Here is a 27,261-nt window from a genome sequence, read left to right as displayed (position 1 = left end):
AGCTGGATTTGTCTTCTCCTCCAACATTTAGGAACTTGAGGAGATGATGGCGGGATTGTATCATTTGAGGTGGGGAAAGGATCCCTTTTATGGCCTGTTTCCTGTTCAAGAGCTGCCATGTCAGCTACTCGGAGACCCCCACCTCTAGCCTGCATCTTTTTTGGCTGACCCAGCTATTGTGATTGATACTTCCCCATGTCATATTAATTAGGCAAAACATTGCATGTAATCATTCAGATTTATAATCTGAATTCCCACATCTTACATCTCTCTGCTTTTAGATCTCTTTCAGTTCGTCTTTACCCTATGCCATGAAGATAATGTTGCGGAAAACTTGATCCAGGTTTTGAACCTCTTTTCTGGTTCCCATTGTCAAGGTGTTCATTACAATCATAAATATGAATGGATTTAAGAGCAGCTGTGATGTAGAATCTTCTAAGAGCGTGGTTCACTGCATCTGTGACTCACAGTTCCTGTCACCTGCATATACGTACATGTGTGATATGTGTTTCCAAGCAACAGGACAGTTGCAGTCTGTCATCATCATTCTGTCTGTCCTTGAAGAGCTCCAACCAAAGCCTTAACATTTTTAATTTGTATTTAAATGAAACACATTTCTGGAAGAGATTTAGATTAGGTACTAGGAAGAAATTCTTTACTGTGAGGGTGGTGAGGCACTGGAACAGACTGCCCAGAGAAGTTGTGGATGCTCCATTCCTGGAAGTGTTCTGAGCAACCTGGTCTCATGGAAGGTGTCCCTGACCATGGCAGAGGGGTTGGAACTAGATTATCTTTAAGGTCCTTTCCAGCCTAAGCCATTTGATGATTCTGTGATTCTATGTATACTTTTTTCCTTAATAGCAGCTTTTTTTTTTTTTTTTAAATTTGAAAACTTGGAATTAACAAACTTTAAGGTTTTGGCATTAATAACAAAAATACTTAGCACTTGTAGTACTAATTGTCCTCAGTATAATTTATATATAATTGTTTCCTACAATACATCTCTAAAGTGTCAACATTTATCTACATATTGAGTGTTCAGAAATACAGTGTTAGGAAGTAGTGGCTCCTTGCCTAAGGTGATGTTAGAAAGTGTTAACACTGATCTGCTAACAACTACTTGCCGTTTAGAATATTACAGACCTCTTTTAATGGTTCAACCTATCTTAATTTGAAAGACCTTCTGTAAAGAAATAATCTGCATAGTATTTAAAAGAAAGCTGTAGTGGTGCATTTGTAAATACTAATGTGAAGTACACTGGAAAAGGTGTCTTGGAATGGACTTAGAAGCCTCTAAAGATACATTAAGTCGATCAAGAAGAAATGTGACATTTTAATAACTTGTGGTCATTACACTGTATAAAATGGGTAAATGAATTTCTGTGTATCCTAGGAAGAACTGATCTTGTTACCACAGTTATTAAAGTTAATGAGATTTAAATTTTGAGGTAATAGGCCTGCTTATAAAGGAGAAATACTACACATTCTCAAAAGGAAGTGCTGTTTCCTTTGTACCTTTTTTTCTTTTAATAATTAAGTGACATACACCAGACAAATGACAATTCCAGTGTATCATGGGAAAACAGATATCTGGGAGGGGCATCCAAATGCACTTTAAAGTTGGACTTGATGATCTTTGTGTGTCTCTTCCAGCTCAGAATATTCTGTAAAATCTGTGAGATCTGTGAAGTGGTTTGGGGTTTTTGGTTGTTTTGGTTTTTTGGGTTTTTTTTGGTTAGGATTTTTTTAGAAAGTAGATGATCCCAAAGTGTGAAAGGGATAACACATCAAAAAGGGCAAAGTAGGTTTGTTGGATCCTGCTACTTTTTAATGAGCATGTCTAGCTTTTCTGCATGAAATAAAGAATCTCTGTGTTATGTTTGCTGTTCATACATCCCTCATGATGTTTTTCTTCAGACTTCGGTGAGGATCATTTCTGGGACACCAGAACTCTTCCAGCGTTTCTATTTGCTGTTCTACCTAAAACCAGAGATGACTGGGTTTGGGTTTCTTTCTCCATAGTTACACCAATTATGCCAGCTGGTTTAATAAAATATATTGTTTTATATTAGCCTTGGTAGATTTGGGCATCTCACAGCATTATGCAGTTTATGAGATCACAAAGAGACTATCTGATTCAATGTTACACAGATGCCTTCAATGATTTGACAGAAAAGTCATGTCTTTTTCTTGATGTGCAGGCAGTGCTGTCTTAAGATCTTGACTACATGCTGGCAGACTGACAGATATTTCCAGAACTAACATTGTGCCTATCACAACCAAATCCAGGAAAACAAACACTGTGTATTTCAGTAACATTTTAGCGATAATGACTGCAGTTTTGAAAAGGAATAAGCCTCAGGGCACTGTGAAGTAGCATTGTTTTAGTGAACAAAGCAAAGAGCAGTAGTAAGTGCACAAAAATGAAAGACAACCAAGCTCCTGCCAAATGTTTCCCACTCTGGGATGTTATCACTAAGAGAAGTGGCTTTTCAAGGTTTTTAGTACGGACTGTAAAGTGATACCATGTGCCTGTTATTTTCTTTACTGAAAATTATAATAAGCTTGTTTCTTTTATCTATTGCCTGATCATCCTTTGTAAGGTTTTCTCTAGATGAACAGCACTTTCAATGCAAACGGACTCACTACTGCTTTGTTATTTGAGGAGGGAGGACCATCAACCTCCTCAGCACTGCTGTATGCAGTGTACCTCCTCCCAGCAATAGGATTTGATCACAGCTGTTGTTTTCTGCTCCACCCTCTTGACAGGAAGACTGTGGACCTCTGTTACTGGGTCACAAAATGTTTCTTGTGGTCCTCCAGCTTTTGGTTTATCAGTTGAGTGTTCAGTCATGCTAAGAGCTGGAAGGGGGCATGTGGGACCCCCTCGGTCTAGCAGCTTGTGCTAGCAAGTGCTTGGGTACCAGGCAAGGCCTAGGCAAGGCTCTTTCTTAAAGGGGCAAGGAGAGAAGAATTATTAATTATTTAAGATGTGACTGTGAGCTAGGTCAGTCCTGTTAGTTTTGATCCTCAACTGCGATTGAAAGTTGAGTGGAAAAGGTGGTATGACAGCTGACTAATTACTGTAATAACAGTGCCATTACTGCATGTATTTTTCTGCATCACTAGTCACCAAGATTTTTAATATATCTATTAGAACATATACTCAGTAAGTTTTTTTTATAGAAGTGCAATCTATCACAGATCTCCTGAGGGGATGGAAACAGTGTCAAGATTATGCATTTAAAATGAATCATGTCATGTGCAGTATTATAGTCACTTTCTATGGCAGATGTCAGGAAAAGGTGGTATTTTTATATGTATTCATATTTCAGGATGCCAAATGACCTATTTCTAAATTTATATAAGATTTTTCTAATGTAAGGATTGAATTATCTGCCCCAAGGGTTAGTGAAACAGCAAATATTTGCTTTGCTTCAGGAGAGTCTAACTAGACTTGACATTGAAGGATGTTCTTCTTTGATACCTTTCTTGGGATGTATTCTACTGGATTGTTTTTGGGGTTTCATTTTGTGGTTTTGTTTTGGTGTTTGGTTTTTTTTACTTTCTGTGCAATGGAACACACAGGATTTTCTTTCATCAAATTGATGAACATTACACATGATAAGCAATCTGGTGTTAAATGCAGTATGTTTGTTGTTTGTCTAGCTTTTTCCCTTTTCCTCTCTTTGTCTTTCTTGATTAGACAACTAGGAGGGTTTTGTTTGAATTACGTTTTCCTTTTTTGAGCCACCGAAATAGCATGATTAATTGCTACAATAGCCTTCCTAAGGAGGCAGGCTAAATGGAACTGTTTCTTTGCATCTCGGACTACTTCAGAATAGTATTTGTTTATGGCTGATGAAAGCATCTGCTCAAGAGAGGTGATTTGGGCGAGCACTTATCTGATGGAAGGCAGTTCTGAAATGCTTCCTGTTATTGTTAGTCTTCCTAAGCTGTTTGAACTTTAGCTTTCAAAGATAGATTTAATAACCTAGTTGTTTTAAACTGTTTTATGTTTGTTTCTGCAAGTTTCCTTTTGTAAAGAGAATAGCTAGCGACAGAACAGAATTTGTGTGCTTTGACCTTGAATAGAGCAAATCTTATGGTAATTCAGGAACAGCAAATACCTGCCTTGAAAAGACATCTCCCATGCTTGTACGTGGTGTATCTCTAGTCTATAAATAATTCTTTCCTATTTTGAGCCAGATGAGACACCGGTATAGATTAAAGCTGGCAAATTGAAGTATAACAGAGAAAGACATGAAAGCAATACTTGGAAAAGACTATTGCTTTGTTTATCCAGGCAGACGTGAGTGAATGTAATTTAATAATAGCTACAGAGCAAAGGTTTCAGCACAAATTCTCTTTTAATTCTGTGAAAGTCACTCAGTGTTGCTTGCAACTCTGATTTGGATTGCTCAGTTCTGTGCTTGCTGTATCCACCTGACTCTCATCAGGCTTTCTGCTGTTCCTGTTCTTCCATCCACAAAACCTTAATTGACTGCAGTTATAGAATGAGATGTACGCTTCCAGTTTTGCCACTCAAAATCTCTACAGTGTTCCTTCACTGCTGAATCAGCTCTGAAGCAGCTGTTAAGACTATTTTTCTTCCAGAACCATAGCAAAAATAATTGCCCAATGTTAAATTTTTTTACTGCATTTTTACATATTTCTTTTCTGAATTTTGCTTTCTCTTCTTTTGTGAGATGTGGAAAATCTTGGATTTTTCTGTGAGCTTATTGCTTAGAGAGTTGTGAGAGATGAAACGCGATACTGAGAGGCTGCTTTGAACTCTTGCAATTTAAAAGGTTTGAGGACAACCTGGGATGGTACTTTACAATAAAAAAGAAGGTATTACTGTTTTACATAATATCGTATGTTTACATTAGCTTTAATTGATGTAGAATAAGGCTCTTAGTAACAGATGATAAGTAGAGATAAGTGCTGTTTATGGGTTTAGGATGTAGTAGCTGTAAGTAATATTTGATATTCATGTATTCTTACTTCATTAAAATGCACCTGGTGAGGTCATTTGCAGAAGTACTCTTGTCCTACTTTTGCAGCTGTTGACTTTATAGCAAAGAATTAGGACAATACTTAGCTGTACTGTGAAAATTACTGTCCTAAATTTATTTAGATTTGCCTCAGCCTCACACCTTTGATTTACCTTTTTGGAGTAGACCAAAAGAAGTGGCTTTGTGTGCTCAGAGAAATGTGGGAACAAATATAGTTCTGAGGCCATCCTGTGGCATGAAGAGGAGCAAATTGTAAAGAACCTGAAGCAATTGTGTCATGATAACCTCAAAACATCAAACTTTAGTTGCAATCTTAGCTTAGTTAGCATAACACTGATTTTATGCCTGCTTTAAAGTTGCAATTGCTCTTGTACGTGGTGGCCTTAAATTCCATAGGTAATGTAAAATACCAGTTTCCCTCAAGAGGCCCAATCACTGCTGCTGGAAGCCAGAATGTGAAAGTCAACTTGGGATGCAGGATCAGTGTTTTCTCACCTTCCTGGAAGAATAAGTGGCTTAATAGTTGAAGAGCAGCCACAGGGGCATTTTTGTCTTCCTGAAGAGAATTTTAGAAAAGGAGCACAGAGTAGTTGCTGGAGCATGTAGCAGTTTTCATGAAGGAGTTGTGGCCATGATCATTATTCACATACACTTTCTTGTTCAAATCTGGAAGTCTCAAGGTAATAAGTTAAATTACTGGGAAACAGTAATAAAATAAAGCATTGTGGAGAGGGCATATTTCACTCCTGTGTTCTTAAGGGTTGGTAACAAAAGCCTTTCCTTCAGCCCATGCAGTAATTAATTTGAAGGAATAAAGGAAAATTCAAAAGCCCAATTTTGGAAGCAGACTAACAAAATCCTTCAGGTGCTCTCTGCCAAATTTACCCACCTGTCTCCTACTCCTGGTTTGTTAGGTAGTGAGTCATCTTCAGCTCATTTGAATTCTGGAAAAGTGCCCGTCTTGCTCTTTTTGATTCCAAAAGGACAAATGACAATGCCTTAGGAGATCTTAAGTACTTTCTTAGGTGGTGTAAGTCTGTGTGTGTATGATGTCAATGTTAGCATGTAGAGCAGTGCAGCAAAAGTGGATCCTTTTAGTCATCCGGTTAAAGGTGAAGAACCAACATCGACCCCTGGATGAGACTAGTCAGGACTAACTCTAGTCAGGTGTTACAGGCTTAATGCTTTTGAGCACTGGATGCACTCCTGGAGCATATTTAATCCAAAAGGGATTTGGTTTCCATGTTCCAAGATTGCCCTGCAGTTGAAACCCAAATGGATTGCAGTGGAAGTACCCCACTGCTCTGTCCTAAAATGGTAATGTAGCCAAACCTTAACTTAATTTGGACTCCACACAAAAACATAATGATAGAAATACTCCCCTAATTATGTGACTTCTCTTTGTACCAAAGTTCATGAGACCTCTGGTTGTTTTCATTTACTTGTCAATACACAACTATTGTGGTGTGTGTTCAAACAGACAAAGGGCATTGTATATCTTAAATGTATTGTGTCCTGGAGATATACCTGCAAGGTACTGATAGTAGTAATTTTCAGTGCATTTTGCTGCAAATTAGAGCCTATCTCTTGCCATGAACTATGCCAATCATTGCCAAAATTCTAGATAGTCACCAATGAAGGCTGTAACAAGGTGCTCATTCTGAATATGGAGCAGTGAAGAGGAGAGGTTATCTGAGCAAACAATGTATCCCAAAAGTAAAGCACTTGTTGCCTGGTACTTCCAAGGGGGTATCTGAACAATGAGTTTGCAGGAAGAGTGTTTCTGTTCCTGCTGTGAATATTCGGCCTTTACTTGTTAATACAGATGTTACCATTAAAGTATTTTGCTAAATGGAGCTTGCAAGTAAGGAAGGAAGTTATCTTTTTATACTTATTCCGCAGTTAAAAAACTGAGATACTTCTAAAACTGTTAAAAAAAAAAATGAAGTGAGATAAATCTAAATCTGTTAAAAGTCTGTAATGAAATGCCACACAAATTAATATTCCAGATAGGAAGCGACTATACCTTCTCCGAAATGCACTACTCCTAATCTCAGTTATAATTTCAGTATAAAGTCCACGTGCTGGGCCCAAATCATGCAGACCTCCCCATCACATTGCTGTTCTGTTCTGTTTTCTTCGGCCTTGCCTCGTGCTCCTGGCTTTGCAGGTGTCTGATGGTTCCTGGAATATTTGCCAAGCTGACTCGCCAGTGGAAGGGCCCCAGGAGAGCTCTCACCTCACCTGGGGAGGCTGGGGCTGTATAATTACTGTTGCTGAGCACAGATTTTCTCTGGTGGTAAGAGAATGTTTCTAACTAGGTAAAGTAAATGCCATAGAGACCATGTTTCAGGTGAAAAGAGGGCATGTTGTTGGAAATGTTACAGCAAACTATATTGCAAGAAAGGCAGTGGAGATTGGAAAAGGTCTGTGTTCAGAAGTTGGATGCTTCAGACTGCAGCAATAGGGAGAGAGGTTTTTTGCTGCAGTATTGTCTTCATCTTAAATGTAGCATTTGGTTTTAATTGTGTGTTCTGAGTTTGGTTTTTTTGTCTGTGGCTTTTGATCTGATTTTTTTTTTTGGTTGGTTGGTTTTTTTTTTAAAAAGGGAAATGAGTTCTTAAAATACCCGAAGTGTTTTACTAGGGATCTGAAAATGCAACTTCTCTCAGAATAGGTTTTTAAGCCTCTTCAAGAAAAAATGAATGGCAAACTTCAATAAACAGTGATCCTAGTTCAGGACTGTTGTGACACTGCAAGCAAGAGAATTGTGAAGTAGTGCCTCCAGTTTTGGAAATGAAATTTCCCTTTTCTTTGTGGAAACTCCCTTACCTTCCTCACCTTTCTCATTAGTGCTTCTTGGACTCTTTCTAATTGCAAATTCCTTGCCTGAGACAATAAAATTCAGTGATATACAATTTATACAGCTTCTCTGCCGCGCCAAGTTTTGGAAAGCATCACCCTCTTTTCATATCCTCTGCTTGTTTTTTTTTTAAAAATATGCAGTTACCATAACAACTCTTACCCACACTGGAAATCTGTTATTGCAAGTTTCTGGCATGGCTTTTATTTGCATATGCTGCAAGAAGCACTGTTATTAAACAGAGTGTTAATTATTCTTCCAGTCACTAACTGAGACAACTGATATGATAGTAGTTACAACTTTCTGATTCCAGGTAAAAGTAGTCATGTACAGCTCTGTGCAGCTGAATTTTCATACTCACTACTTTTAGGTATTCCTCTTTATTTATATAGAGGGTTTCTCTTCCTTACAACCTGAAGCCATGCTTACTTGTTTAAATTATCAAGGAACTGAGAAAAAGAGCTTTGTTTTTGATTATACACCATCTTTTTAATGAGACATTTTATTAGATGTTTTCTTCTCATTAGGAGTCTATTTTGGTCCATTTCATATGGGTATTTATTATTCTCTTTGCTTGTCTTTATTAATCTCTTTTAATTAATTTAAATCTGTAAAAAAATACTTGATACTGTACTTTGTCTTCTGAATAAATCACAACAATTAAAACATGTTTAGGATCCAAAATTCATGTAATTCCTGTTTGAGACTTGCAAATTTATCTTAAAGTGATTGTTGAATTAATGTCTTATAATGTACAGCAATGTGCTCATCTTGTGTTACCAAAGGCTTTATTATGATTCATTCTACAGGATGACAGTAGGCGACAGCATCTGATAACTTGGTTTTTTGTTTTGCTTTTCCCTTTTAGGATTTTCCATGGAATGCAGATCCTGCCACTGGACTGCATTTGGGTAAAGGATGAGTTCACTGTTTCTCTGAGGAGTCTTCCAATGCATTTTCTAAACTACCTTTTAATGGTGTTATAAGTGAGCTTATGTGAAACAAATAGTTTTGGATCATGAGTGAAGAAAAAAACTTTGGTGCATCCCAGAAAATGTTGTCTCCTTCCAGAAGTACTAGCAGCTGCTCTTCCAAGCAGGGAAGTCGACAGGTAATGCAAGATTTTTTTATCCAAACTGAAAGCATTGCTAAGATTGGCTGTTACTTTTGTTTTTGAATATTGGCAAATCTCTTAAACTCTGCTTTTCTGATGCTTACTTGTTTTATTTCATGACATCGTCGCTTTCCTTACTCTCTTTTTTTTTTTTTTTAAATTTTTTTGTTGGTAACAGCATCTTGCTCTGAGTCAAATGCAGTAAACACACATTACTGAACAGCAGGCATGTGTAAAATGCTAGCAGTAAATTTTGGTTTTTGTCATGTTGTATGTATGGTGTTTTTATAGTGAAATAGAGCTTCTGTAGTGTCTTGGTCTCGGTGGTTTGATCCTGAAATCTCAAATCTTCCCTGTAAGGTACTACTTTTGTGATAGAATATTGTGTAACCGCTCTGTTTATTTCAAGTTTCCAGGAAAAGGTGTGCATGCATATGTGAAAGAGAATGCATTTTTCAGAAACCTGACATAGGCCTCTTTGAATGCCCATTTGTGCTGGTTGTTGCTGTAGATCTTAGATAGGAAAATAAGTATTCATGTAACACTATGCATCTGGGTGCCTAAGGTAAAGGTTGCTTTGTTTTCCACAGAGATGATGCTATTCTTTAATACTCTCAATTTCAAAAGACATGTCTACAGGTGTTTGCACCTGACAGGTGAGGCTGCTTTTGTTTGTGGGCAAGAAACACTGACCTGCAGCCACACTGAAAATTAAGTTTAAACATGCTCAATCCATGCTTGCTAAATCATGAGCAATATGCTCAACATAAACTTTTATCTTTGTGAGTGCTGGCTTAGTGGAGCTCTTGAAACTGCCTCAGGCTGAAATTTTAATTGGAATTGAGCATTCCAATCCCCCAAAAGCTTTGGAGACCTCAGCTGTGTTTCGAAAGAGCACCTGCTTTTCTGGGACTTCTGGCCCTGTACATGCAGTTGGCAAGGCAGACAAATCTCTGGACAATTTATGCCTTTTAAAGTGCTGTTCTAGTACATTAAATAATGAAATCCCTGCTTTCGGGATTTCTTTTTGTTTTCCTGCAGCGTTATTTTTCACATCCTCTGTATGAGATTACCTTTAAAAAGTGTAATTTAAAAGATTTTGTATTGTCTGTTTCAACAGTTCATGTCTATCAAGTGTTATCATATAGTATTTAAATAATAAGATCTACCTGAGCATGACTAAATCCACTGGTGCGTTACACAGCTGTATGAGCAACCATACTTATGCAGAAGCAATTTCTGCAAGAACCTCTCTTACTGCCATTTAACATGATAAAATCTTTTGGCTAGCTTGGGCTTTTGAAACTATTCTTAGTGGGTCCCATTTCTTATCCATTTTGTTCTCACCTGCTCTGTTTGGAGAAAAGGAAAAATTCAGTAAGTTTTAATGTCATCTTGTCAATCCCCAATTTTTCAGTCTTTGACCCTTGTGCAAAAAAGAAGGTGTACCTGAGGAAGGTGAGAGACCTTGGTGTTTTGTGTGTATTCCTGGAACATCTGTGCTCTTTCATGGGAGTCAGGCCAGGTGGTAAATGGCCTTATAGACCTCTCAAGTCAAGCTAAATGGAGTTATAAAGTAGGTTGTTTCCCAATGTATTATGAAGGGCAATACAGTTGATATTTGTTTGTGATACTATGGGGTGTTGTGATAAATACCTCCACTTAGATCAGTGTTTCCTCATTAAACATTTCATGGCCAGTGATTGCATTACCAAGTATAAATAACAATATACTTTTTCACTGGGGAACCTACACAGGTTGACTGATTGTCCATATTTCTAGACGGTGATGATGATAGAGGCAAACCACAGACTGTGGGGAGTTTGTGTGACTTGTTATATGCTGGGAAGTGACCACTAAGCAGAGCTAAGAGCTCTGCTTGCTTGCTTTTCCTATACAGTCTGAAAATTTACAAACATATTTTCCAGAAATTATGTGCACTTTTTAAGGTTATACTGGTATTTATGATTTTTTTTTATTTTTTAAGTAGAGATTTCTAATATCTGCAAGGAATACTTTAATAATTTCTCTGTTTCCTTCTTTACCAAGTGCAATAACTCTCTATCTTATCCTGTAACTTTGTTTGCAACTCTTGAAGTGATGTAGAGATCTTACTTCAAAGTAGTGAAATTTAGAATGAGAAAAAAAAATTCTAAATTAGAGTTCATTTCAGCATTGTCAGTGTTTATGTGCATGGCTGTGTATTGCTGTTCCTTCTTAAATTCCCTGATGGTTTTGGTGTTTTTCACGTGGCTGTTTTTTCAAACTGAAGTTGTCTCGCAGTTTACACAGCAAACTGTTTTGCTGGGGAAAAGAGATTAAATAAGATAAGACTTAAAGAAAAAAAAAGTTTTAAATATCTTTAATAAGATTTAAACATGCTGTGTGTTATGCAGTTTGGATATTTACTTGAAAGTAATGTCTATGGGTCATTTTACCTTACTTTTTGAATTTATTTGTTAATTATAATTTGTGATGGTAGCAGGTTTCAGTGAATGTTTTATTGGCTATACTCTTCTGTGCTGCTTGTGGGAAGATGGACCTTTAGGTCTAACAGAGGCAGTACTCTGCCAGACATACTGATCTGGACGCTGCAGTGCTTTGGTGAGGAACAGATGTCTTGTCCCTGTTCCTGTTCTCCAGAAGGCTCTGGTCTTATAGATTGTACAGATCTTTACCCTGCTAGATAGACCCTCTCTTCAGTGGTGCAAACCATATAGTATAGCATATATTATAAAATCTAATTATTGGTGCAGGTAGATCTTTCTTGTGTCCTGTCCCTTTCATCCCCTCTTCCCACAGAGGATTTCTTGTTATGCCAGATTGAGTAGTTTGGTTTATATTATTAATCGCTTCTTTTCTGTTTCTTGTATTGGCAAACTGGAGCTTTGTAGTCTGTCCCTGCTAATACCCACCTACACAGGGCTGACAAGACTGGGAATGAGTGATACCAATGCCTGAGGGTTATTTAATTTGCCCTTTCCATCTGTATATTAGTTTAAATGACAGCACTTCAAGTGTTCTGTTAAGAAAACAGCAATAATCTCAAGTTCTATAAAACCAGTTAAAAATCCTCTAATCCAAAAAGGACCACATATGCAACAACTTCCAGCAGGTTTTTGTTTGTCTCTTTGTGTGAATTTGGTTTTGTTTGGGGTTTTTTTTTGTTTCAAAATGCTGGTGGACTAGTAGAATGTAACATGGTTACTGATACTTTTTTATTAATAGTATCATGAAAGTTTAAATGATGTTGCTGTGTGCTGTACAGGTTAGAGTGACATGCTATGATTTTGATATTCTTTCCTTCATCTTCCTTCTCCTTCTTCATGGAGGGCTGATTATTCCTCCTTCAGACACCTGTGTCTCTCTCAGGCACCTTCAGAACTAGGCTTGTGGCTCGCAGGTTAGCAACAGATCTGTCTGACAGGTGTTTTTCTCTGTGCTGCTGCTCTGACAGCAGTTCTTTGAATCTGATTAAGTAGAAAGAAATTCTTAAAAGTGTAGGGGGAAGGAAAGTTAGGGTGGGGGGAGGTTTACCCAGAAAACAGCAGGATCTGAGTTTTGAGTCTCTCTGATTTCCTAGGCACAGACTCTGTTGCTGGTGTACACTAGCACCGAGTGACCTGAGATCAGGATATGGAACTGCAGTAGTGCAAGGTTGCTGAGCCTGCTAAAATTTAGTTATATGTTGGTGTGCTGCTGATGTGAACCATGAGGCCTGTGATGCAGAAAATGGGCCACTGTGCTAGAAAGGAGTTGACTTAAGAGGGCTGCAGGACTTGGAGGGATCTACTTGTTTTGCTGCATTTGGTGTCCGTTTCAGGCCAGCTGTAACACACTTGCAGCGTGAACTGAACAGGTGAAAAGGTAATCCTCTTCCACTGAGTTCACCTTCATCTTGAAGCTCATGGCAAGTTGGAGGCTACTGCTACTTCCAACCTCTTTGCTTTTCTCTGCCTCTCTCCTTCAGTTATGGAAAGGGATCTCTTCCCCAAGATGTGGAAGAGACAAACAAACTGTGTTTTGTGAGGAAGGAAAACTGATGTTAATCTTATTCAAATTTAAGTTGACCTGTGATCAAAAGAAGATATATTTTGGTAGTTATTTTTAAATCTAATATGTTAACTAAATTTTAAAATAGGTCCACTAGGGAAAAGCTTTATGACAGGAGAACCACTTAAAAAAACCTCGTGTTCTGTAAAATAAAATTAAATCATTTCTGCCAATTTTATGAACCATAACAAATGCTTTAGTTGCAGCTGATGCCAACCCTTATCCTCCACAAAGCAGGTTTCTATTTTTGGCACTTTAAAATATTTGGTACAACTGACTGCATTTTGCACTGGAAGAAAGTCTGTCACTATCATCTATTTAGTTCAGGGAGCTGAAACTGCAAGCATCAGTCTGAGAGCCATTCAGAATCATTACTTCGTACTTTCTCCTGAAATAATTTGCCTTGAGGAACTGTGTGGTGCAGAATATTGCAGAAAATGAGGAGATTTTATCTCATTGAACAAAGAAAATTACTACATTTACATAATGATGGGCTTAACTCTGAAGACCAAAGTGTATGCGGTTTTTTCCCTCATCCACAGAGCAGGTATAGGCCAAGTAGCATCTACAGGATGTTTTTTCAGTGCTGATCTGAAATGAGCACCTCTGGACCTTAGAGAAATAAAGATTTTATTCCTCCCTTAGCTCCGAGTGAAATTTCTTCCTGGACAGGAAATGCAATGTTGATGATTTTGTGCAGATTTTGGCCCATAATGATGCAAAATATCTTTTGTAGTGTCATGATTTTAAGACACAACCAATCTGGACATCAGACTGATGCTAGAATTGTTAATGCCATTTGTCTGGGAGTTTGGCGGAGGGGGGGAAGATGGGGGAGTGTCATTGTTTGGTTTTTTTTTTTAAGTTAGTGCTGTGGTTTGGGCTATCTCTTTCAGTTCCCTGTTGTGGGGTAAGAATCAGCAAAAGGCAGCATAACCTGAATTCTTTCAGGAAATCCTGTATCTCCAGTTTGCTCTTGCTATTTCAGAAGGATGAGTACAGATGATAATCAACCAGCTTGATTCATTTGCCTTCATTTTAGAGAGTAAGCATTTTTCTTTTACTTCTGCAGCTGCTCCCAGCAATAGCCAGCTGACACTCTTTCCTCATTCAGTAAGGTGTTAGATCTCTTGCAAATCAAAGTCCCAATCAAGATGTATAGGGTCTGGGTCAAGAGCAAATGGATCCAAAACCAGTCACAGCGGAAGTGTTTTGGAAAATATGAGAGTTCGGCTGTTCAAGTGGGATAGGTTTTATTCTTCTGGAAGGATATATATGGAAGAGGACCAGATGCTGATAATGCATCATTACACCTTGCATGTATCCAGCAGGTCCCCAAACTGTTAATTCTGTAAGCTTTTAAGAGGATCAATTTCTAATGCAACTAAGCTACCTTTGATGTGTGGGGTTCCCAGGGCAGAAAGGTGAGCTGGAAGCTTGCCTTCACCACCTGAGATTTGGCAGATCATTGAGCCTGCTTGATGGGAATCAGTGTTCCCACTTTTGTTTTTCTTCACATTTTCACATTTTTTAATTGTGAAGGCACATTCTAGGCCACCTCACTGACCTGAAGAGCACTGATAAGTGTGGCTTTCCTGCAGGAATGCGAGACAGCTTGTGTCTGAACTGCAGGAGAGATCCAGACAAAATTGGTGTTGTAGTGCAGGCCATAATGTGCTCTGTATTTTAAAGTTTGATCAAAACTGTTAGCACCGTGTATATTCCAGGTGGGTGTAATTGGCTGAGCTGTTTCTCAGCTGCTTCCTTTTCCACCTCATACGCTCAAATATAGCGTGGGTCTGTCTAACTTCAGGAGTCCTTTCTAAACTTATCTTTATAGAAAGATGAGGCTCCACAAAGATCCCATTGCAGCCTTTTTGAGTACTTGAAGCTTACCAAAAAGATGGAGAACAAATTTTTACACGGGCACATACTGATAAGACAAGGGGGAATGGTTTTAAACTAAAAGAGTGGAGATTTAGATTAGATGTTAGGAGGACATTCTTTACGGTGAAGGTTGTGAGGAACTGGAACAGGTTACCCAGAGAAGTCGTGGATGCCTCCCTCCCTGGAAGTGTTCAGAGCCGGGCTGCATGGGGCTATGAGCAACCTGGTCTAGTGAAAGGTGTCCCTGCTCATGGCAGAGGGGCTGGAACTAGCAGAACTGGCAGAATCATATTTGATGATTCTGTGAATCTGGATTACTATGTTTTCTTTGACTGTGCTCAAATTTCTACTTGCCTCCTGCAAGCAGACCGATCTGTCAATGATATACTATTATTATGCTTAACCGAAGTCTGTGGGAACTTGATCCCAAAGTTGGAGAAGTTGTTTCGTTAGCTACAACACTAGAATGTTGAAAAGGATCTACTGTTTGCTAGTCTTAACTACTACCAGATTAATTCTCTGTGGAAAATTTAGGTGTTTGGGTACTGCAGTTTAATACATTTTGGCAAGAGAAAGGAAATAGCTTGCTTGGTAATTGGGCAAAACAGCTTTTAAGCTCTTCGGAGAAGAAAGAAACAAAACCATTAACACAACATTTTTCTTAATCTCCCAGGTGCTCCTGTTAGTTCTTAGTTAGAATTATCCTATTAGTTCCATCAGGTTTCTTATGTTTTAAAATGTTTGTCTTTATTCAAGTCCCCAATTTGAAATCAGCTAACGTCAAGATTATTTTTTATATCGACTTATTTAGTAGATCATATTTTCTGAGGACATGAGATTTTATCTACATGTGGGCATTTAAGCAGCAGCCATTTCAGGTGTTACTTAGTGTAAATTGTAGCATTACATTATATTTATTGATATATAAAGAATCTGCTCTCTATCATCATAACAGTTCCAGTCCTTGTGATGATATAAGTGTTAATAGGTAATCTTTACAGGAAAGAAAAATCCAAGACCATTCAGAAAAAATTTAATTGCCTATATTTAAATTTAAGGCAAAAGAGGTGGTGGAACATAATTTCTCTTTGGTTTTCAAAATTGTAGATGGGAATGTTCTGTCAAAAAAAAAAAAAAAAAGGTTGTGGTGGTGGAAAGGTCCTTAATTGTGGAGGCTTAGAGCTGTCTTGCGCTTGAGGAACTGTCAAACAGCAGCTAGCAAGCTCTAACTATCTGTCCTTGCATGGGCATGGACTTGATCTCTGCTTCATCACCCTGTGAAAGACCAGTGCTGATGGGCTCGACCAGTAGATTTTGCTGCTGGTGTTGGACTGATGTGCTGGAGACAGCCCAGGAGGCCTCCTGTCTCCCTGCAGCCCTCTGACTCACGATATCCATGGGTAACTTTTCTGCCCCCTGATCTGATCCATAGTAATTTACCCCAGAGTAGGAAAGGGTTCATGATTATTGAGAATTCTGAGTCCCAAAGTAGTACAAATAAAAAAAAAAAAAAAAAAAAAAAAATGGAGTGTAACTTCTGGTTTTCAATAGAAAAAAATGTTTTTATGATCATTGGTTAGAAATAATGGTATCTAAGGAGCTGTCAAAACGTCTCTTAAACTGGTGGAGGGAGTAAAGAAGTTATTTGTTACAAAAGTGACAGGGATAAACTGACAAATCCCTACTGATCTGCAGGGACAAAAAATGTGTGCCCTGATAAGAATTTTGGTTAGAAAACTGCACTCTCGACTTGCGTTCAGGTAGCATGACATCATTGAGTGATCTGTGAGATGTTGAATGACAGGAGCTGCTCAGCCCCACATTTCTACAGCTTGCGGCTTGTTGTGTAGTGAATGTTGAAAGACTGAACTCAAAACAGGAAAGCAGAGCAGCTTTCCAGTTTGTTCCATTAAGTGCAGCACAAGGAAAATAATAAAGAAGTAATGGAGTGCCAACAGTAACATGATGAAATTAAAGAATGTCTTTTTGAAGATGGTTTCTTTTAATGCTGTGTTTCACAAGCAATGAGTATCATACCTGATGTAATTTTTTCTCTGAGTTTAAAGAAGTGAATGTTAAGGATTCTGGAGATAGATAAATAAGGAAAATTAGCACTCTTGCTGATTTTTGTTTCATTTTGTTTCATTTTTAGTTTAAGATTTTTTTTTAGCCAGTCAAGTTCTTTTTGGGAATACTTGCCTATGTATCTTACAGGGAGGACTATGAGTACTTACCTACCTGCTATAGTTCTGTTTTCCTGAAAGTATTTCATACTAGTCCTTTTTTTGTCATTACAATCTGTGTTAAAGTATCGTTTGTCTTTTTCAAATATACGGGGATGGTACTAGCACATACCATTTCCTGTCAGTTGTTATCATTCTACATCTGCCAAACCCTGTGGTAGCTGGCAATAGTTAATTAATGAGATCTCTGATCAGAAACATTGAAACTCATGTTACGTTGTCATTTGCAGTTGTTCCATAAATAAAGACTGTAAAAATATTATGACATTTAGTCTCTTCTCTGTTATATTGCTGCAGGGTCTTTCATTTAAGAGTTCCTGATGACAAAAAAGATTCTCTTTTAAATACAGTTGCATCTGACGAAAGGTCATTTTTATTTTTCTTGCATGTTCCCTTTATGTCATGTTCCTTGTAGTACTCAAGTTACTTCCTTGGCTTTTTAATTTATATTTTATTTTATTATTATTACTTTAGGGAAACTGCAATTTATACCAGGCAAAAAACTTTGACTTACTGAATATGGGCAAAAGAGTTTTATAGAAAAGTTCTTCATTTTCAGTGTCTTTTCTTTTTAGCTTCATAACTTATAAAAACATATCATTTTAACATAAGACTGTTTCTGCCTGTGATAGCGGAAAATTTTTTATGCTAATTTGTGATTATGCTGTGATTATGTACTGCATGTATGTATGTACACAAAAATATACATATAACATTCTGATAAGCACATAGATGCAATGAAGGATGTTGTCATAAAAATTATGTTTTGTTGAGTTGGTATTGTTTCTATGAAGATAAAAAGTAATCTTATCTCCTGGAAGATATTTAAAAGTGCAAAGATGGATCTTTGGTTAGATTTCAACAACAATTGGGTTTTGTTTTTTTTTCTTATAGCCTTCTTCTTCTTGAATCTCTCTTAACAATTGAGTTCTTTGGAAGAAATAAGATCTACATTTGGATTTTCTGTTTAAGCAGGACAGCTGGGAAATTGTAGAAGGACTCCGGGGAGCAATGAATTGTACCCAGGAGCCGCAGAAGCAGGAGGGCTGCTTGCTGAAAAAGAGGAAATGGCCTTTGAAAGGCTGGCACAAGGTAGGAAAGAAATGTGTATCTGAAAGCTTGATGCCACCTGAGTGGGACTTACTTGGTGTGGTTTTGTGGAAAAAAGGTTACTTAAAAGCAGAGAAAGTGTTCTCCGAAGAAAGGGAAGGGAGGAGGGTGTGTTTGTGGTGTTTTTCTGTTTAGTTTTTTTGTGTGTGTTTTGTTTGTTTTTAATTTTCTACATTTCTGGTTACAGAGATACTTCTTTTTGGACAGAGGGATTTTGAAGTATTCTAAATGCCAAGCTGATGTAAGTGATCTGAAACCCCTTAAGGCCTTTATAAAGTATACAACAATATTTTATTGGAAGTAGCAGTTGCTACTGAGAAATAGAGTTTCAGGCATTCTAAACAGTAAGTTGAGAGGGGAGAAAATTATGGTTTCAGCAGGTAGTATTTATCATAGAATCAGCTGGGTTGGAAGGGACCTCCGATATCAAGTCCAATCCTTAATCCACTGCCACCGTGGTTACTAGACCATGGCACTAAGTGCCACATCCAGTCTCACCTTAAAAACCTCCAGGGATGGAGAATCCACCACTTCCCTGGGCAGCCCATTCCTGATTAGCCTTTCTGTAAAGAATTTCTTCCTAATATCAAACCTAAACCTCCCCTGGCACAGCTTAAGACCATGCTCTCTTGTCTTGCTGATAGCTGCCTGGGAGAAGAGACCAATCTCCACCTGGCCACAACCTCCTTTCAGTTAGTTGTAGAGAGTGATGAGGTCTCCCTTGAACCTCCTCTTCTCCAGGCTAAACAACCCCAGCTCTCTCAGGCTCTCCTCATAGGACTTGTGCTTGAGTCCCTTCACCAGCCTCATCGCTCTTCTCTGGACCTGCTCCAGCACCTCAATGTCCTTCCTGAACTGAGGGGCCCAGAACTGGACACAGGTGTGGCCTCACCAGCACTGAGTACAGGGGAAGAATCACTTCCCTGGTCCTGCTGGCCACACTGTTCCTGATCCAGGCCAGGATGTCATTGGCCTTCTTGGCCATCTGGGCACACTGCTGGCTCATGTTCAGCTTCCTGTCAATCCAAACTCCCAGGTCCTTTTCTACCTGGCTGCCACTCTGTGCCCAAGCCTGTAGTGCTGCATGGGGTTGTTGTGGCCAAAGTGGAGGACCCAGCACTTGGCCTTGTTGAACCTCATCCCACTGGAATCAGCCCAGCTCTCCAACCTGTCCAGGTCCCTCTGCAGAGCCCTCCTGCTTTCCAGCTGATTGACACTCCCCCTGACCTTGGCATCATCTGCAAATTTGCTGATGGTGAACTCAATCCCCTCATCTAAATAATCGATAAAGATATTAAACAGAACTGGGCCCAGCACTGACCCCTGGGGAACACCACTGGTGACCGGCCGCCAACTGGATGCAGCACCATTCACCAGCACTCTCTGGGCCCGGCCCTCCAACCAGTTCCTAACCCAGCTCAGAGTGCCCCTGTCCAAGCCATGGGCTGCCAACTTTTTCAGGAGAATGTTATGGGAGATGGTGTCAAAGGCTTTGCTGAAGTCCAGGTAGACACATCCACAGCCTTCCCCTCATCCATCAGGCGAGTCACCTGATCATAAAAGGAGATCAGGTTGGTCAGACAGGACCTACCCTTCCTAAACCCATTCTGGCTGGGTCTGATCCCTTGTCCATCCTGTAGGTGCTGTGTGATTGCACTTAGGATGATCTGCTCCATAACCTTGCCAGGCACTGAGGTCAGGCTGACGGGCCTGTAGTTTCCCCGGTCCTCCTTCCGGCCCTTTTTGTGGATGGGAGTGACATTTGCCAACTTCCAGTCATCTGGGTAGGTGATGGACAGTGGCTTGGTGAGCTCTTCTGCCATCTCCCTCATCACCCATGGGTGGATCCCATCTGATCCCATAGACTTTGAGGATCCAAGTGGCTCAGCAAGTCGCTAACTGTTTCCTCCTGGATTACAGGGGGCTATTCAGATTCTTATCTCTTTCTACAAGCTCCAGAAGCCAGCTGTCCTCAGGACAACCTGTCTTACTGTTGAAAACTCAGGTAAAGAAGGTGTTAAATACCTCAGCCCTTTCGTCATCTTTGATAATTATATTCCTGCCCATGTCCAGTAAAGAATGGAGGTTATGCTTTTGCTTTATCCTGGAGTGATTGTATTTTTACTTTTTTACAGATAGAGAGAGGAAAACTTCATGGCTGTATTGATGTTGGACTTTCTGTCATGTCTGTAAAGAAATCAACAAAATGTATAGATTTGGATACAGAAGAGCAGATATACCATCTGAAGGTAGGTCTTCAAGATTGTTATAACCTTGTTCCCAAATTAATAACAATAGCTGTGTATGATGAAGCCCTTTTGTTGCTTTTTTTGATAGCAAGAGGTCTGTTAGTTACACTAATAACTTGGTAGTCTCAGCAGATTAGTTTACACTTGTAACTTGAGAGGCATTATTATTCTGTTTTGGAGTCCAGAATCAGTAACACTGTTCTGAACAGAAACCTTGAAGATGCTTCATGTTTAGCAGCACTCTTTTCACCTAGCACTTTTTTCACTTGTTGCACAAGTGCTTTTATTTTCATTAGTTATATCTTTGTCTTATCTATAGGAAGTATTTTCCGTGGTCAAGTATGGGGATTTGTCTATCCTTGTGGAATAAATAGTTTTAAAATACATCACCAAAATCAAGTTTCTGTTTTCTTTGACCTAACTTTAACAATGGCAATTTAAAAATGACAAATTTAATGTGTGGGGTTTTATTTACATTGTAGGGGTTTTTGTGTATAAGTTGCTAATTATTGTGTTCTGCATTGGAACTCATAACTACTAACTGTAGCTTCTCTTTTTCCTGACTTTATCCTGTGATTTTCTGTCATTCTTAAGCTCATACAGTATGCATTTTTAATAGGAGCATCCTTAGAAAAACTCTTCTGATAGTTTGCTAATAAAGGCCAACCAGGCTACTTGTCCAAGGAACACAAAATACCTTAGTATCTCTGTAAGTGATTTTTGAATGTGAACGTTATAAAACCTGAAATTTTGTGTAGGTGAAATCTCAGGAGCTGTTTGATGAATGGGTAGCAAAACTCCGTCATCATAGAATGTACCGTCAGAATGAAATCTCCATGTTTCCTCATGACACCAATAATATTTTCTTCCCTGTGTCTACTACTACGGATTCTGTCCCTGGTTTCTGTGATTCTGCTTCAGGTAGAAAGGTAATAGTTATTATTTATAAATAATGAGCTTTCATGGTGAATTAAATTAGTCTGATTTGTGTTTATTAAATAAAGAGCATAATGGAAGTTTGTGGTGGCATTTAAGTTATGTTCTAAAATGTCAAGAGAAAAATTAAATTATTTATTGATTTACTCTTAAACAGTTTTCTTTATGATGCTGTTAAATTTTATAATAATATTTCATTGTTTTAATCCAATAAATTATATTTTCATTTTATATTCTTATATATATTACGGACAAATGTATTTATTATTGACTTTCAAGACTGTATATTGAGTTAGAATCCTCATAATTTTTGAGACATATGTCAGTATTTGTATGATATGTGCTGTGAATATTAGTCTAGGTCACAGAAGAGCACTCAGCTAGGTATTTTTTTCCCTTTAGCATTTTGCCATATATCCTTTAGCTAATAAACCCTCTCCCCTTTTACATTAATAAAGCTGGCTACTTAGCTGAGGACCATATGGGAATTATACAAGAATCCATCACCTGGGGCCACTACTTATATTTGAATTTATATTTTATATATTTAATATATTTAAATTTATATTTAAATACCCACCCACCACGCTGTGGGTGGGCATGGGATGCGAATGGGTCCAGCTGACAGTGTACTTATCTTTTGGTAGAGTCTGTGACTGATAGTTTCACAAATGACTCGACAAATGTTTAGTCCAACACCATAAATGACATTTTTGATGCAGCTTCATGGAAGAGTGCGTGTGTTCTGTGTCTGGACACAGCCTGTGTGCCTTCAGCTGTCTGTACATTAACTGGCTGACTTTCACCCAAAGAAGCTCTTCTGCTCCAATGTAGAACCACTGGTGTCTTTTGTGACTCACAACTATACTGTTTTTTTACTTACTACAACTGAAATGGCACTCTGTTTCTGTCAGCTCCAGAGTGTCTCCTAAGTACCAACCAACTCCTTGTTATCCTGCTGTCTAAGGTTTTCTTTTCCCTGGGATAATTGCTGTATGATCTGAATGGGCTTGTTCCTCAGCACCTGTAGTTCATCACTTTATCCTGTAACTGAGTATGAGTTTTAGCAAACACGAACATGTGCCTGAACAGCTTTTTGCTCAGGGTTGAGAGGGAGGGGATGTGTGTGAGCAGGCAGCTGAAAGAACAATAACTCACCCTGCAGTAACAAGGCCATTCTGCAAAGAGTTGTTTGCACGTCTTTTGTGGTGCCAGCAGCTCTGTGGCTCTGACAGCCTGCTCTTCTGAGGCTGTGTCTGCAGGGAAATGGCAAATCTCCTGTGTCCATTTAGTTATTTTCTCCCAAAAGACAGCAGGATAGAAGTGGGGAAGAATATCAAGGGCAGAAGTGGAACATTTGCAAAGTCCGTGATATATTTATGCTGGTGCTCTCAAAGAAGAAAAAAAAAGGAAAAAAACCCAGAATCCATGTGACCAGCATATCTAAAATCTATGCTTACTGCATGGAAACTAACCATTTCTTCTTTGGCATGAAAGACTTAATTCAGACTATTAATCCAGATTTTCACTGCAAAGAAGCCCTACTTATTTTCATGTGAAAAATAGAAGGGGATAGTTCTTAAGCTGCAGTTAATCACCTTAGCTCTGCTGAAGCTAAATGGAACTCTGCCAATTTACACCAACCCTAGCTGGATGTTAGTTGCTATCAATCCAGCAGTAAGATTATTTTGAGAAAAATAACGTGTGAACTTTGAGTTGTATTTTATTTGCTTTTAGGAACACCTGATCGGTTTTCACTTTTTTTTTTTTTGTTTATATCTACATATGTTTATGTGGAATGCTTGTATTTTAGAGCTTAGCCATGCTGATCCAAAGCAAAACTATGTGAACTGGAGCTACACAAACTCTTGCCTGTTTGTGTATTGATGTTTGGCAATGCCTATTTCCTTCTTTCCTCCTGCTCATGTCCCTTATGTTTATGAATTCTGGAGAAGTTGGTTATGTGAGAGAGATTTCTGAAAAGATAAATATGGAATTTGTTCACAAAATGCCAACACAATTCCTCATCTTTAAATTCAGTTTACTTGTGCTTTTAAAGGTGCTGAGATTATTATTTGGATATACATATATATGACTAAAGCTCATACAGCTTTATGTAGGAATAAAACAGTCAAACTGCATAGATTAATTTTAAAATAAGTGTGCTTATTGGTGCTTACTGCTATTGCATACTGACACAGTACTGAATGATGTCACATGGATAGTGCATTTTATTTTATTCTGCAACTCATGTTGGAGGTTATACTGTAAATTTAAAAAGACCATCTAAGAAGACTGCAACAGACTGAGATGTAGATGATCTTTCTTAGAAATAGATTTAAAAACTAGTACTACCAGAGCTTTGATATAAGATGAGCAGGAGGTAACAAAGTTTGTAAATAGTATGCTTCAGAGAAGAGCCAAACAATTTAGTCATCTTTTCTTATAACCAGTAAACGGGCTATGTAATGGCACTTAAGGTGAAACATTTTAAAACTGACTTTAAACAAGATGCTGACAAAGCATGTAATTTGTGCCACTTCCTGATGTAGGTATTATTGAAAATGAAAGGTTTAGTAGGGTGTACAAATAATTAAGCATTTGAATGGCTATTATTTGTAGTTACATTACAGAAGAAAACAGCATTGGAGACCACAATCAACGGTAGTAGTACTGGGGAGAAATTTCTTCACATTGGAAACTATTTAATTATACTGCTCAGTTACCTCTTACACAGAATTTCCAGCATCATCTGACACACCTGATAGTGGACACTGCTGAAATTGAGCTAAGTTTGAAGATGTGTACAGAGATGTTGTAAAAGGGTAGTATTTACCCAGATGAGGTGTGTGATCATACCTGTATTAAGGCCTGTTGAGCCAAGTGTGTGCTGAAATCATACAACTTTGAGTAAAATTTTGAAATAATATGAAGTGCATCTTGCTTTTACCCTGAAAAATAGCTTTGACAAACACGTGCATGGTACATTTAAGTTACTTCTGGAGCTTCTTTGGGGACCATGTAGGAGGAACAGAATGTCCAAATTTGATCCTGCTCAGATATGGTACTTTAATTGTATTAAGTTGACCTAATTTATGCAGAACTTTGCCCTTCCTCAAAATTTAGTTTTCAGCAAATTTTATGGTTCCTTCAGTATTTCTACTGCTTGTAGGCAGCAATTATGTTAGATAACCTACCATTATGCTCAATGACTGTATACCTAGTCTAGATCATACACTTTTTTCCCTTCATGTAATTGATGTCTTTGGCTGTGATCATGGAACTCGACTGTTGATTGTCAAAATTTGTGTATGCAACATTATTTTAATGTTTGTTAATAATTTGCTTGGTTTTTTTTTTGAACAGACAGGCAGCTTGACCAAACAGAATTCAATGTCAGCTGGAGGTAACTTGTCATTTTCCTTTTCAAGTAATGAGTCTAGGATTTCCTCTTGGCTACAGTCTTCTGAAGACATGGAAAAATGCTCAAGAGGTAATGATATTTGAAGGAAAGTGAAAGTAGCCTAATATTTCCCCTAGTTTTTCTTAACAACAAAATTATTATACCCTAAGTCATCATTACTGTTTGAGTTTTCTCAGACTGGAGGGAGGTTGTTGATTAGTGGCTACTCAGTTGTTTGCAAAAGGACTAGTAATTTTGGATGTGGATGTATCAGTTGTGGACACCTCTTCAAGAAACCTATATATTTCAATACATTTTCTTTTATACAGGAGAATCACATTCAGTTGCAAGATTTGAACTTCCTTAGGCTGGGTATTCAAAAAAGGGAAGCATCAAAATCTAATAATTTAAAAAGCATTAATTCTTTGTACTTCAAAGTCACCTTCTGCTTTCATTCTTTCCTAAGAGCAAGAAGATCCTTCTCATGCTGTTAGTGTCTGTGTGATATTTATTTGTTATATTTCTGCCTACACTGAACTTCATCTGAAGTATAGGAGAGCCTCACCTCTAGCTCTGAATGTACTTGAAGACTGTGTCATTGTTACCCTCACCGTGAGGAGCTTTGACAAGTCCAAAATTGCAGTAATTATCACATTATTCTCATTTTTCTGCAACCAACTGGGAAAAAAATATCATGATCATTAATGCATCATAGATGCATTTAAGTGTTTTGAATTTAAACCTGAAGATAGTACACAATCTTTTTATCCAGAAGTCTAATACTGTGCTTTTACTCAGTGAATAACTTAGGCTAGCTACAATCAAAATAGGACTAACCTACAAAGAAAAAAAATTTATCAGTGTGTCTGTTACTTTAGGGCAACTGAAAATATTCTTTTGTTCTAAACAGACCTCTCCAACTGTCACACGTATTTACTGGAAATGAACCAGCTGTTACAGAGCATGGATGTTCTTCACAGGACATATTCAGCGCCTGCTATAAATGCTATGCAGGTTTGTTGTTTAGAAACAAAAGCAAAAAGCATATTCCCTTATAAGTCAAAAAACCAACCCTAATCCTAAAGAATCAAGTTATTTCTTCCTTAGCTCTCTTAGATATATGGCAATCTGTATTGTTTTTTGTCCTGTGTGTTGCTAAAAGGTTGGACCTTTTGAAAGCCCAAAGAAGGAAAAGAGAACACACAGGAGGTGGCGATCCAGAATTGTTGGGAAAGAAGCTAAAGGAACGTTACAGGTAACTTCAGTCCTTCCAGGGGCTCATCTTCCTCCAAACCTTATTGATCACTTCTTGGCATGACCTGTTTAGGAAATACGAATCCTTTCCAAGTAGTGTCCTGTGCCAGCTCATTTTAAGTGGTAATATACCTGACAAAACACAAATATGTTGTCCTTGATATCTGCAGTAGGATCTGTCCCGTTACCTTCAGGAGACTGGCCATGTTTTTTTTACCCATGTTTTCAGTCTGTCTCCAATACGGGGGCTGTGCTGGTGGGTTTTTTTAATCAGTACAGATTTTTAAAATTCTCTAGATAGTTTTGTGCACATTTGCATCCAGAGGCCATGTGATTAGATACTTACAGGTGGGGGGAATAATATAGCATATGTTACAGCTCTCAGTGGACTTGGTTTTTTGAGTTTTGCCAGTTATCCCATTATAGTATATTGGGCAAAGCTGTAGCTCAGGTTTCATTTGCCAGGTGTCATCCATTCCAAGCTTACTGGTAATTGACAGTAATTATTTCATTTTTTTGTCTCCAACATGTAACCCAGGTGGGTACAATAAAACAAAATTTTCTTTACAGTTTATAAAAATATCACAAATTTCCATCCTCCTTACAGGTGCCTTCAGTATTTTCTGCCCCTATGAGGCTGCATGCTTCCAATCCAAACTTATCTACAATAGATTTTGTAGAGGAGAAAAATTACTCTGATGGCTCTGAAACATCATCAGAATTTACAAAAATGCAAGAGGACTTATTTCAAGTTGCACATAAAGGTAAATGAAATTGTCTTCCATATATGGTTTTATATCATCACAATTTAAATAACGGTGTGACTTCTGAGAATGCTTCCTGTTTAATGTTTAGAAAATGCAGAAAACACCCTTTAATTTCCTTTAGGAATTGCAAATGTTGAACTTGTGGGTCACTTAAAAAAGGTGGCTTAATCATCATTTTTGATTTATTTTTTTTAATTAATAGAGGACAGCCCTTTGTTTTATCTGCTAAAAACCTAGCTGTTTGTTCATTTGTTTGTGTTTTTTTTTGGCCAAGAGGTAAAATACCTAAAATCAATTGCTAGAAACACAACAGAAGATTATACTCTTTTTGTGTTAGAAACACAACAGAAGATTATACTCTTTT

The 27,261-nt window shown here is 38.1% G+C and overlaps 1 protein-coding gene across 4 annotated transcripts in view; it reads left to right on the top strand.

Annotated features, from left to right (window-relative positions):
- Nucleotides 1-27,261, top strand: part of OSBPL3 (oxysterol binding protein like 3) — a 95,213-nt gene that overhangs the window by 34,221 nt on the left and 33,731 nt on the right. For all 4 annotated transcript variants that reach the window (XM_027639330.1, XM_027639331.1, XM_027639332.1 and 1 more), the window contains exons 3-11: nucleotides 8,750-8,992; nucleotides 18,154-18,270; nucleotides 18,476-18,529; nucleotides 20,424-20,537; nucleotides 21,296-21,466; nucleotides 24,840-24,966; nucleotides 25,787-25,890; nucleotides 26,039-26,131; nucleotides 26,738-26,894. In XM_027639330.1, coding sequence (XP_027495131.1) covers nucleotides 8,900-8,992; nucleotides 18,154-18,270; nucleotides 18,476-18,529; nucleotides 20,424-20,537; nucleotides 21,296-21,466; nucleotides 24,840-24,966; nucleotides 25,787-25,890; nucleotides 26,039-26,131; nucleotides 26,738-26,894 — 1,030 coding nt within the window. In that variant the 5' untranslated portion in view covers nucleotides 8,750-8,899. The remainder of the gene's footprint in view (nucleotides 1-8,749; nucleotides 8,993-18,153; nucleotides 18,271-18,475; nucleotides 18,530-20,423; nucleotides 20,538-21,295; nucleotides 21,467-24,839; nucleotides 24,967-25,786; nucleotides 25,891-26,038; nucleotides 26,132-26,737; nucleotides 26,895-27,261) is intronic.

This window comes from Corapipo altera, unplaced genomic scaffold (genome assembly GCF_003945725.1).
Source record: "Corapipo altera isolate COAL_440 unplaced genomic scaffold, ASM394572v1 44, whole genome shotgun sequence".
NCBI classification, from domain to species: Eukaryota; Metazoa; Chordata; class Aves; order Passeriformes; family Pipridae; genus Corapipo; species Corapipo altera.
The sequence above is the reverse complement of the archived record's forward strand: the minus strand, read 5'-3'. Positions and strand labels throughout refer to the sequence as shown.